Consider the following 13,687-nt stretch of genomic DNA (forward strand, 5'->3'; position numbering starts at 1 on the left):
CCGTGTCGACTGACTGAGGTAAAGGACGTTTTACAGCCCCTGACGGTGTCTGAGACGCCTGAACCGGTACTAACTGGTTTGCCGGGCGTCTTATTTCGTCAACTGACTTTTGCAGTGTGCTGACATTATCACGTAATTCCATAACTAAAGCCATCCATTCCGGTGTCGACTCCCTAGGGGGTGACATTACCATCATCGGCAATTGCGCTGCCTCCACACCAACATCGTCCTCATACATGTCGACACACACGTACCGACACACAGCAGCCACACAGGGAATGCTCTAATCGAAGACAGGACCCCCTAGCCCTTTGGGGAGACAGAGGGAGAGTTTGCCAGCACACACCAAAAGCGCTATAAATGTATATAAACAACCCTAGAAGGTGTTGTTTACTATATATGCGCTCTTAATATATAAATATCGACAATTTATGCCCCCCTTCTCTTTGTTACCCTGTTTCTGTAGTGCAGTGCAGGGGAGAGTCCTGGGAGCCTTCCTCACCAGCGGAGCTGAGCAGGAAAATGGCGCTGAGTGCTGAGGAGAATAAGCTCCGCCCCTTTTTCGGCTGGCTTTTTCTCCCGGTTTTTAAGAAACTGGCCTGGGTTAAAATACATACATATAGCCTTAATGGCTATATGTGATGTATTTATTTTGCCACTAAAGGTAATTATATTGCTGCCCAGGGCGCCCCCAGCAGCGCCCTGCACCCTCCGTGACTGAGTCAGTGAGCCGTGTGACAACAATGGCGCACAGCTGCAGTGCTGTGCGCTACCTTCATGAAGACTGTGGAGTCTTCTGCCGCCTGTTTTCCGGACCTCCGTTCTGCCGTCTCTTCAGCGTCTGTAAGGGGGATCGGCGGCGCGGCTCCGGGACGAACCCCAGGCTGACCTGTGTTCCGACTCCCTCTGGAGCTAAGTGTCCAGTAGCCTAAGACTCCAATCCATCCTGCACGCAGGTGAGTTGGAAATCTCTCCCCTAAGTCCCTCGATGCAGTGATCCTGTTGCCAGCAGGAATCACTGAGATTGAAACCTAAAAAAAAACTTTTCTAAACAGCTCTTTAGGAGAGCCACCTAGATTGCACCCTCTCGGACGGGCACAAAAACCTAACTGAGGCTTGGAGGAGGGTCATAGGGGGAGGAGCCAGTACGCACCATGTGACCTAAAAGCTTTTTTAGATGTGCCCTGTCTCCTGCGGAGCCCGCTATTCCCCCATGGTCCTGACGGAGTCCCCAGCATCCACTAGGACGTTAGAGATATATATATATATATATATATATATATATATATATATATATATATATATATATATATATATATATATATATACACATACACACACACACACACACATATATATATATATATATGTATATATAGGTAGGGACTATATTTGCACATGGGACCACTTAAAGTGAGGACTTTTAAAGGAGCATAGAGACATTGAGAACGCTGTAAAACTAGTTTAGAGTAACAGCATCTAGTCCGATGTGGTTTGGAGTTGGTATGCTTCCAGGTTTTTAATAATTCTCAGGAAAATGGAAATTGGGATGAACAAGGTCACACTTCTTTAGATGGAGTATATCACTATAACATATATATATATATATATATATATATATATATATATATTTATATTTAATTTATTGAATGTCAAGTGTATGGCCTTAATATTATACTTCCTATTGTCTAAATTTATTAAAACTGTTAGTTTCACTGTAGCACATTCCTCCCATGACATGAACTGCAATGTTACATAAATCTAGCAGCAAATAACAAGGATCGAATAAATGAATGAGATGTAACTATGAGCAACATCCTATGAGGTGTAAGTGTACAAGATGACAAAGGCCACATTTTCTATAGTGTTCAGGTCTTCACTTGAATAGTTTGCTTGCACTCAGAGATGTCAGAGTTGGGCTCTGGGAGACCTACTGGATGCTCTGCCGTAGCTATCAGCAACATATCTAAGGTGGTCTCTGTACATTTGGCAATAAATCTAATGAAAGGCCTCACATCACCTTCATTTGCAAGTTCTAGCACAAGATAATATTCTGATCTCTGCTCCTTCCGGATAGTGATTGGTGGGTATCCTGCCTGCATCAAGATAAGATTCATCAGTAAACGACAAGTCCTTCCATTACCATCTACAAAAGGGTGGATATAGACCAGTTTATAATGGGCTAAGGCTGCAAATTCTACAGGATGTAAGTTCATTGCATCCTCCGAATTAAGCCACTGCACAAACTCTTGCATGTGTTTGTACACATCTCCAGGATGTGGTGGAATATGATGACCCACAAACACTTGGTTCGTACGAAACCGTCCAGCTTCAATAGGGTCCACATAGCCCAGCACTCTCCTGTGTATCTCTAATATGTCATCGATTGTCACAGATCCTATGCGGGACACTAAGGTGGTGTTGACGTATTTCATTGCAGCATGCATTCCAATGACTTCATTCTGTTCCTCAAGGCTCTTCCCCGGCACGGCATAGCGCGTCTCAATTATATGGCGAATTTCAGACAGCGAAAGGGTGTTTCCTTCAATAGCCACTGTGTGGTAAATGTGGTGATAATAAGACTCTTCCATGACCCTGCGGAGAGCAGAGTTACCTTTTGGAATGGACATCACTTTTTTTACTTTACTGTCAATGATACTAAAATATCTCTGATCTATTTCTTCAACTAATGGTAAAGTCCGATCTCTGTTTACCAGAGCTTTCTGATTGTGTGGAGAGATCATTAATGCTTTGGAATACAGATAGTCCGCCTGTATGATGTCCTTTTCTTCCTCTAGTAGAATGCCAAGCTCATTAAGGGCATCCACGTGATCTGGATCCATCTTCAGGGAATGGAGTAGCAGTTTATGGGCCTTGTCTTTCTTGCCTTGTCGCTTCATTTCTAAGGCTTGGTTCAAAGCAGCTTTAGCTTCATACTTTATATCTGAAATATTAAAATATATTACTACCTTTATGATTTGCCATGGGTCAACTATACTTTCCGATTAGAAATTGTTGTGTCTACATTAATTTCCTCATACATCCTATGAGAAATTACCATTATATTGAATTCATTCTAGCACCCTGCACCTGTCACAACCCGTGTTATTCCTCTTTACTGCCTCAGGTGTTGCTCTCTGCTCTGGTGCTTCTAGCACACTCTGGTCTACATCTCAGTGCTGAGATACAGACCAGAGAGTGCTAGAAGCACCAGAGCAAAGATTGACACCCAAGGCAGGAAAGAAGAACTGAACGGGTTGTGACAGGGTGTTAGAATGACCACTAATGATAGAAATAACAAATTCTACCACGAAAGGTTGTCGCTGGGGCTAAAATGACAGTTGTGCTGTAATACACAGAGATTAAAAGCAGACAGCACTCTGACAAGTTGGCCAGTTGTACATTTAGGTCATCAGACACACAGGCAACATCATAGCAATTTGTGTCATACTGTACTCTCATAGGTGCAAAACAATTGCAATCCAGATATGTGGGGCCAGTTACAGCCTGCATACTTTCCTTACATATCTGGGGTTACACTCCCTGCTTATGTCAGGCATCGTACTCCATTCTATTGCCGCCATTACTAGTTAGTATATTTGCCTAGATTAATTTAATGAGCTATTTTCTTAGGGAGCTTTACCGTGATTCTGTATAATAACTGTACATATATTCTTTCACCTTTCCACTGACCTTGCTGTGAGTGGGTGTACAGTGTTTTGGCGTTTCTATAATGGGTGCAGTGTGTGCGAGGCACATGGGCCCCCAGGTCCAGGGTGGCCCACCCCGCACACCCTGCATCCATTTGCTTAATACTTACCTCTCTGAAGTCCCTCGTCAAAGCCATCCCTTTTCGGCAACGCAATAGAGTTTGAACACTAGGGGGAACAAATTCTATTGCGCCTGCTGAAAACTCCAGGAAAGATGGCACGGTGGCCATTTTTCCAGAGTTTTGCGCAATAGCAAAATCTTCGGGAAAATGGCCGCCGTGCCGTGTTCCCGGAGGTTTGCGCATGCGCAATAGGATCTTTTCTCAGACTCTATTGCCGCTGCCACAGAGAAGGATGGCACCGCCGGGGGACTCCGGAGAGGTAAGTATTAAATCCTGTGCATCAGTCAGAGAGGAAGCAGAAGGCTGCACACGGGCCTCCTCCTCTCTTAAAACGCCCCTGGTACAGTGTACTGCGTAGAGTTAGGGCCATACAAACATGCTAGAATATGAGGAAAGGCTTGCTGGGCATGTTTACATTGGAAAAAAGAAGATTAAGAGGGGACATGATTAACATTTACAAATATATACACAGAGCTAGCAGGGTGGGGGGCGGTGTTTTTGGCAAGATCATCAAAAAGGACACGTGGACACCCGCTTAGGATGGAGGGGAGGAGATTTAGCACAAGGAGACGGAATGGTTTCTTCACAGCAAGGATAATACGTATACGGAATTCCCTGCCAGAGAGAGAAGTGATGGCGGACTTGGTCACTACTTTTTAAAAGGGGCTTGATAAATTCCTGACGAATAAGGATATACAGAGTTATAGTGGTTAATCATGCACTATACTAATAAAAAAAAACTGAGTATTTTAGTTTATGGCTAAACACTTACCACAGTTAAAATTAGTCTTAAAAATAGTTCAGGGTAGGAGACCACTAACAGGTTGAACTCGATGGACAAATTGTCTTTTTTCAACCTCAGATACTATGTTACTATATTAAACCTGAAAGCACAAGGCAACACTGTGCCAGATTTCCATCTGCTAATTATCTATGTTACCGTGTGCAAAGTGGATACAACATCTCAGTCCTGCATTCTTGTTTACTCGTGATAACTGAAAACCGGAATAGTGCGTCATAGAAGTATGACTGTATAAGCTGTTCCACTTGAGCTGCGATCTAATGCTAGTACACACAATACATAATCTTTTCTAACAGATGTTCACCATCCCATTACGTCTACAGAATTAAATCATTGCTGCCGAGTCCAGTTATCACACACCATTCTCTGTGAGGCGTTCCCAATAAACCCTGCAGTAGCGGATCTTGCCACGGGCAAGCAGGATTTTTGCCCGGGGTGCCACCGCCATCCCTAGGGCGCCACCGTGGCAAGATCCGTTGTGCCCGTGGCAAGATCCACTGTGCCCGGTGGGTTGTTCCTATGTTCCCTTCCATGCAGTGCGCAATGACGTCATTGCGCACCACACTGCATTGTGGGAGCGGCCATAGACACTAGTGGTCATAATTGACCTCTAGTGTCTATGCGGTGCTATGGGAGAGACGTCGGCGGCCGGAGACGGAGGGCAGCAGTGGTCGGGAAGCAGGAGCGGGGATGGTATTTATTTTTTTGGTAAGCAGCACAGCCACAGGGGGCATAACTGACCACAGCCCTTCCCCATGAAGCCACACCCCTATTTTTTACCGCACGCCAAAGGAGCACACTAACCCTGTTTTCCCTGTCGGGGGGGAGGAGGGCGCGGGTGCCAGAGGAAACTTTCACCCTGGGCACCACAAGGTCTAGAACCAGCCCTGAACCCTGGTTTATCTACCTATGAGATTGGCTAGATTTTAAAATGTGTACTATCTGTATAATTATCCCTTGGACAGGTGTTAGTCACTAAACAGCATATCTTGAATAACATTAAGTTGTCACTGTAGCAGTGAATATCAGATGCTGCTACCGGTGGGGAGGTTACTGTGATAACAAGCAATAATATTCTACTTTTCTTTTAGATGGGATATACTAATAGTACGAATATTGGATTCTACTTTATATTAGGCTACCTCCTGAGAAATGTTATTTGCCATACAGAATAAAATGTACTCTTACCTGGAGATGGTTTCTGTTTAAACACCAAAAGTTCGATCGCAGTTGAAGCAACAGCAAGACCTGTAGAATGCCCAGTGTATTTGTGTACCCGCTCGTCACTTCCCCAGAGATTACACTGCAGCAGAACCTTTATAGCAGCTGTATACTGCTCGTCCAAGCCACTCAGGGGTAAGAGGGCCACCAGTAGTGACCCAGACAACACCACCAGTGCAGCCCGCAGGCAGTAACGAGCACACGGGGGTGGCCATTGAGACTCTGTCACTGCCATTGATGTGTCAATCACCCAACTCCAAGCACCTGAAGCTGGGTCATCCTGAAGGTTTCCTTGAACCTGGATGAAGAAGCCAAAATGTTTCCAGTTATACAATATTTAATTTAGAGAAAACAGCACTTCACTATAGCATATGCACTGTCAAGGGAATCTAATTATAATACATTGGTAACTAATGTAGCTAGCTAACTGGTGGGGAAACAGGTCCCAGCATGCTTTGTCATCTTCTGTAACCCAGAATATATAAACTGTAAGGCATAAACCATTCCCTATGTTTGGAATGTACTAAACTTTCAATGTAAAAATTCAAGCGGAACCAAACTATTATATACTGTACAGTGTAACTAATCTGTGGCAGCAATCTCATTAAACCCTGTTCATGTCATATATATAATAACCTAGCATCACCCTGCCCCCCTCAAATTCCCCATCAGTAACGTACCAGACCTCCACAGCACATGCCTGGTGGGGGAATTACCGTGATTGCCCCTTATAGCAGCAGCAGGATCTGCGATACTACTCCCATGTAACCCTGTCAGAGCGGCAGGGCGCCTCCGCATTCCCACCTCACCGGGAAGTTACCACCAGGCAACAGCCTTCATCCTTCCTGCTAGTGACACTTCAGCCAGCACATCCAGATCCCTCCTCTAGCCCCGCCTACACAGCGCTCTGTCTCCTGCTATTGGATGGGCTAACATGACTCATTTCTATAACATTTCCCATTAGCCTATTGCCTCAACTGCTGTGCGTACAGCTACACGGCAGCAAACACTAGGGGCCGGCCAGGCGCGGGCTCTCCCGGGGTCTCCAGCTGCGGAGTATGATGAGCGCGAGTCAGGCGGCCATTTTTGGTGCCGCACGTACTTGTGCGACGAGTGTATAGAGGGCTTCAAAATGGTGCTCTGAGCGGAAGCCGAAAGAATATCATACAAACTCTATCCGTGCTTCTTTCATTCATACAGAGCGTGGTGACATATGATTGGATAACGTAACGGTAATAGCATTGACCTCATCATTTCAAGAGGAAGATTGCCTAAAAACAGAATCAATGTGACTCACTTGTTTGTGTTTGTTCTTTCATATTATTCTATTGTGTATGTCAGTGGTTCTTAAGCTCGGTTCTCAGGACCCCACACAGGTCACTTTTTCCATGTCACCCGGCAGGTGCACTATGTATCACTAACTGTCATATTTTAAAAATGTACAGGTGACCACGAGGCTGAAGTTAGCTTCTTATTTGGCCAGCTTCTTATTCACTTCTTATTCAAGCTCCAGCTTCTTATACAGATCATTCAGTTTTGCAAGGGTTAATGAGTCTTGGGCAACACATTTGACAACTGAAATTCACAGAGTAGGGTCCCTTTCATATGACCCACATGTATTTTGGCTTGCCCAACGCTGGTTTGGGCATGAAATACGCTGGCAAAGTGGGCACATACACTATAATTCACCATTTTGAATAAGTAGCTGTAGTTTCTCTAACGTCCTAGTGGATGCTGGGGACTCCGAAAGGACCATGGGGAATAGCGGCTCCGCAGGAGACTGGGCACAAAAGTAAAAAGCTTTAGGACTACCTGGTGTGCACTGGCTCCTCCCCCTATGACTCTCCTCCAAGCCTCAGTTAAGATTTTGTGCCCGAACGAGAAGGGTGCAATCTAGGTGGCTCTCCTGAGCTGCTTAGAGTAAAAGTTTAAATAGGTTTTTTTTATTTTCAGTGAGACCTGCTGGCAACAGGCTCACTGCATCGAGGGACTAAGGGGAGAAGAAGCGAACTCACCTGCGTGCAGAGTGGATTGGGCTTCTTAGGCTACTGGACATTAGCTCCAGAGGACGATCACAGGCCCAGCCATGGATGGGTCCCGGAGCCGCGCCGCCGTCCCCCTTACAGAGCCAGAAGACTGAAGAGGTCCGGAAAATCGGCGGCAGAAGACGTTCTGTCTTCACTAAGGTAGCGCACAGCACCGCAGCTGTGCGCCATTGCTCTCAGCACACTTCACACTCCGGTCACTGAGGGTGCAGGGCGCTGGGGGGGGGGGGCGCCCTGAGACGCAATAAAAACACCTTTTTTGGCAAAAAATACATCACATATAGCTCCTGGGCTATATGGATGTATTTAACCCCTGCCTATTTTTACATAAAAAAGCGGGAGAAAGGCCGCCGAAAAGGGGCGGAGCCTATCTCCTCAGCACACTGGCGCCATTTTTTCCTCACAGCTCCGTTGGAGGAAGGCTCCCTGACTCTCCCCTGCAGTCCTGCACTACAGAAACAGGGTAAAACAAGAGAGGGGGGGCACTAAATTGGCATATAAATATATACAGCAGCTATATTAGGGAAAAACACTTATATAAGGTTATCCCTGTATATATATAGCGCTCTGGTGTGTGCTGGCAAACTCTCCCTCTGTCTCCCCAAAGGGCTAGTGGGGTCCTGTCCTCTATCAGAGCATTCCCTGTGTGTGTGCTGTGTGTCGGTACGTTGTGTCGACATGTATGAGGAGGAAAATGGTGTGGAGGCGGAGCAATTGCCTCTGTTAGTGATGTCACCCCCTAGGGAGTCGACACCTGACTGGATGGTCTTATGGAAAGAATTACGTGATAGTGTCAGCACTTTACAAAAGACTGTTGACGACATGAGACAGCCGGCAAATCAGTTAATACCTGTACAGGCGTCTCAAACACCGTCAGGGGCTCTAAAGCGCCCGTTACCTCAGGTGGTCGACACAGACCCGGACACGGACACTGACTCCAGTGTCGCCGGTGAGGAAACAAACGTATTTTCCAGTAGGGCCACACGTTACATGATCACGGCAATAAAGGAGGTTTTGAACATTTCGGATACTACAAGTACCACAAAAAAGGGTATTATGTGGGGTGTGAAAAAACTACCCGTAGTTTTTCCCGAATCAGATGAATTAAATGAGGTGTGTGATGAAGCGTGGGTTTCCCCCGATAAAAAACTGCTAATTTCTAAAAAGTTATTGGCATTATACCCTTTCCCGCCAGAGGTTAGGGCGCGTTGGGAAACACCCCCTAGCGTAGATAAGGCGCTCACACGCTTATCAAAACAAGTGGCGTTACCGTCCCCTGATACGGCCGCCCTCAAGGAACCAGCTGATAGGAAGCTGGAAAATTTCCTTAAAAGTATATACACACACATACTGGTATTATACTGCGACCAGCAATCGCCTCAGCCTGGATGTGCAGTGCTGGGGTGGCTTGGTCGGATTCCCTGACTGAAAATATTGATACCCTGGACAGGGACAATATATTATTGACTATAGAGCATTTAAAGGATGCATTTCTATATATGCGAGATGCACAGAGGGATATTTGCACTCTGGCATCAAGAGTAAGTGCGATGTCCATTTCTGCCAGAAGAGGATTATGGACGCGACAGTGGTCAGGGGATGCGGATTCCAAACGGCATATGGAAGTATTGCCGTATAAAGGGGAGGAGTTATTTGGGGTCGGTCTATCGGACCTGGTGGCCACGGCAACGGCTGGAAAATCCACCTTTTTACCCCAAGTCACCTCGCAGCAGAAAAAGATACCGTCTTTTCAGGCTCAGTCCTTTCATCCCCATAAGGGCAAGCGGGCAAAAGGCCACTCATATCTGCCCCGGGGCAGAGGAAGGGGAAAAAGACTGCAGCAGACAGCCTCTTCCCACGAACAGAAGCCCTCCCCCGCTTCTGCCAAGTCCTCAGCATGACGCTGGGTCCTTACAAGCGGACTCAGGCACGGTGGGGGCCCGTCTCAAGAATTTCAGCGCGCAGTGGGCTCACTCGCAAGTGGACCCCTGGATCCTGCAGGTAGTATCTCAGGGGTACAAATTGGAATTCGAGACGTCTCCCCCTCGCCGGTTCCTGAAGTCTGCTTTACCAACGTCTCCCCCCGACAGGGAGGCGGTATTGGAAGCCATTCACAAGCTGTATTCCCAGCAGGTGATAGTCAAGGTACCCCTCCTACAACAGGGAAAGGGGTATTATTCCACGCTGTTTGTGGTACCGAAGCCGGACGGCTCGGTGAGACCCATTTTAAATCTGAAATCCTTGAACACTTACATTAAAAGGTTCAAGTTCAAGATGGAGTCACTCAGAGCAGTGATAGCGAACCTGGAAGAAGGGGACTATATGGTGTCTCTGGACATCAAGGATGCTTACCTCCATGTCCCAATTTGCCCTTCTCACCAAGGGTACCTCAGGTTTGTGGTACAGAACTGTCACTATCAGTTTCAGACGCTGCCGTTTGGATTGTCCACGGCACCCCGGGTCTTTACCAAGGTAATGGCCGAAATGATGATTCTTCTTCGAAGAAAAGGAGTCTTAATTATCCCTTACTTGGACGATCTCCTGATAAGGGCAAGGTCCAGGGAACAGTTAGAGGTCGGAGTAGCACTATCTCAAGTAGTACTACGACAGCACGGATGGATTCTAAATATTCCAAAATCGCAGCTGATTCCGACGACACGTCTGCTGTTCCTAGGGATGATTCTGGACACAGTACAGAAAAAGGTGTTTCTCCCGGAGGAGAAGGCCAAGGAGTTATCCGACCTAGTCAGGAACCTCCTAAGACCAGGCCAAGTGTCAGTACATCAATGCACAAGGGTCCTGGGAAAGATGGTGGCTTCTTACGAAGCGATTCCATTCGGCAGATTCCACGCAAGAACTTTTCAGTGGGATCTGCTGGACAAATGGTCCGGATCGCATCTTCAAATGCATCAGCGGATAACCCTGTCTCCAAGGACAAGGGTGTTTCTCCTGTGGTGGTTACAGAGTGCTCATCTCCTAGAGGGCCGCAGATTCGGCATTCAGGATTGGGTCCTGGTGACCACGGATGCCAGCCTGAGAGGCTGGGGAGCAGTCACACAGGGAAGAAATTTCCAGGGCTTGTGGTCAAGCATGGAAACGTCACTTCACATAAATATCCTGGAACTAAGGGCCATTTACAATGCCCTAAGTCAGGCAAGACCTCTGCTTCAGGGTCAGCCGGTGTTGATCCAGTCGGACAACATCACGGCAGTCGCCCACGTAAACAGACAGGGCGGCACAAGAAGCAGGAGGGCAATGATGGAAGTGGCAAGGATTCTTCGCTGGGCGGAGAATCATGTGATAGCACTGTCAGCAGTGTTCATTCCGGGAGTGGACAACTGGGAAGCAGACTTCCTCAGCAGACACGATCTTCACCCGGGGGAGTGGGAACTTCACCCAGAAGTCTTCCACATGATTGTGAACCGTTGGGAAAAACCAAAAGGTGGACATGATGGCGTCCCGCCTCAACAAAAAACTGGACAGATATTGCGCCAGGTCAAGGGACCCTCAGGCAATAGCTGTGGACGCTCTGGTAACACCGTGGGTGTACCAGTCAGTGTATGTGTTCCCTCCTCTTCCTCTCATACCAAAAGTACTGAGAATCATAAGAAGGAGAGAAGTAAAAACTTTACTCGTGGCTCCGGATTGGCCAAGAAGGACTTGGTACCCGGAAATTCAAGAGATGCTCACGGAAGACCCGTGGCCTCTACCTCTAAGAAAGGACCTGCTCCAGCAGGGACCATGTCTGTTCCAAGACTTACCGCGGCTGCGTTTGACGGCATGGCGGTTGAACGCCGGATCCTAAAGGAAAAAGGCATTCCGGATGAAGTCATCCCTACCCTGATCAAAGCCAGGAAGGATGTAACCGTACAACATTATCACCGTATTTGGCGTAAATATGTTGCGTGGTGCGAGGCCAGGAAGGCCCCTACAGAGGAATTTCAACTGGGTCGTTTCCTGCATTTCCTGCAAACAGGACTGTCTATGGGCCTCAAATTAGGGTCCATTAAGGTTCAAATTTCGTCCCTGTCAATATTCTTCCAAAAAGAACTGGCTTATGTTCCTGAAGTTCAGACGTTTGTCAAGGGAGTACTGCATATACAGCCTCCTTTTGTGCCTCCAGTGGCACCTTGGGATCTCAATGTAGTTTTGGGATTCCTAAAATCACATTGGTTTGAACCACTCACCACTGTGGACTTAAAATATCTCACATGGAAAGTGGTAATGCTGTTAGCCCTGGCTTCAGCCAGGCGTGTCTCAGAATTGGCGGCTTTATCCTATAAAAGCCCTTACCTAATTTTTCATACGGACAGGGCAGAATTGAGGACTCGTCCTCAATTTCTCCCTAAGGTGGTTTCAGCTTTTCACTTAAACCAGCCTATTGTGGTGCCTGCGGCTACTAGGGACTTGGAGGATTCCAAGTTGCTGGACGTAGTCAGGGCCCTGAAAATATATGTTTCCAGGACGGCTGGAGTCAGAAAATCTGATTCGCTGTTTATCCTGTATGCACCCAACAAGCTGGGTGCTCCTGCTTCTAAGCAGACGATTGCTCGTTGGATTTGTAGTACAATTCAGCTTGCACATTCTGTGGCAGGCCTGCCACAGCCAAAATCTGTAAAAGCCCATTCCACACGGAAAGTGGGCTCATCTTGGGCGGCTGCCCGAGGGGTCTCGGCTTTACAACTTTGCCGAGCAGCTACTTGGTCAGGGGCAAACACGTTTGCTAAATTCTACAAATTTGATACCCTGGCTGAGGAGGACATGGAGTTCTCTCATTCGGTGCTGCAGAGTCATCCGCACTCTCCCGCCCGTTTGGGAGCTTTGGTATAATCCCCATGGTCCTTTCGGAGTCCCCAGCATCCACTAGGACGTTAGAGAAAATAAGAATTTACTTACCGATAATTCTATTTCTCATAGTCCGTAGTGGATGCTGGGCGCCCATCCCAAGTGCGGATTGTCTGCATTACTTGTACATAGTTATTGTTACAAAAATCGGGTTATTGTTATTGTGAGCCATCTTTTCGGAGGCTCCTTCTGTTATCATGCTGTTAACTGGGTTCAGATCACAAGTTGTACGGTGTGATTGGTGTGGCTGGTATGAGTCTTACCCGGGATTCAAAATCCTTCCTTATTGTGTACGCTCGTCCGGGCACAGTATCCTAACTGAGGCTTGGAGGAGGGTCATAGGGGGAGGAGCCAGTGCACACCAGGTAGTCCTAAAGCTTTTTACTTTTGTGCCCAGTCTCCTGCGGAGCCGCTATTCCCCATGGTCCTTTCGGAGTCCCCAGCATCCACTACGGACTATGAGAAATAGAATTATCGGTAAGTAAATTCTTATTTTTGCAAGGGTTAACGAGTCTCGGGCAACAATTTTGACACCTGAAATCAAGTGAGTCGGGTCACTTGCATATGACCCACATGTATTTTTCCTTGCCCAACACTGGTTTGGGCATGAAATACGCTGTCAAGGTGGGCACATACACGATGTTATAATTTACTGTTTTGAATAAGTAGTTGTAGTTTTGCAAGGGTTAACGAGTCTCGGGCAACAATTTTGACACCTGAAATCAAGTGAGTCGGGTCACTTGCATATGACTCACATGGATTTTGCCTTGCCCAACACTGGTTTGGGCATGAAATACGCTGCCCAAGTGGGTACCTTAACACTTAACACTATCATTTTCTATTATGAATAAGTAGCTATAGTTTGGCAAGGGTTAACGAGTCTCGGGCAACAATTTTGACACGTGAAATCAACAGAGTCGGGTCACTTGCATATGACCCACA

General features: G+C 46.9%; 1 protein-coding gene across 4 annotated transcripts in view; it reads right to left on the bottom strand.

Annotated features, from left to right (window-relative positions):
• Nucleotides 1–1,326: 1,326 nt before the first annotated feature.
• Nucleotides 1,327–13,687, bottom strand: part of FICD (FIC domain protein adenylyltransferase) — a 1,034,845-nt gene continuing 1,022,484 nt past the window's right edge. The window contains exons 1-3 of one of the 4 annotated variants that reach the window (XM_063913289.1): nucleotides 6,536–6,783; nucleotides 5,823–6,153; nucleotides 1,327–2,944 (exon numbers count right to left, since the gene is read on the bottom strand). In XM_063913289.1, coding sequence (XP_063769359.1) covers nucleotides 1,869–2,944; nucleotides 5,823–6,153; nucleotides 6,536–6,553 — 1,425 coding nt within the window. In that variant the 5' untranslated portion in view covers nucleotides 6,554–6,783 and the 3' untranslated portion in view covers nucleotides 1,327–1,868. Of the gene's footprint in view, nucleotides 2,945–5,822; nucleotides 6,154–6,535; nucleotides 6,784–13,687 lie in introns of those variants that run through there. The other 3 variants (XM_063913291.1, XM_063913290.1, XM_063913292.1) reach the window with 3 other exon arrangements.

Source organism: Pseudophryne corroboree, chromosome 1 (genome assembly GCF_028390025.1).
Source record: "Pseudophryne corroboree isolate aPseCor3 chromosome 1, aPseCor3.hap2, whole genome shotgun sequence".
Taxonomy (NCBI): Eukaryota; Metazoa; Chordata; class Amphibia; order Anura; family Myobatrachidae; genus Pseudophryne; species Pseudophryne corroboree.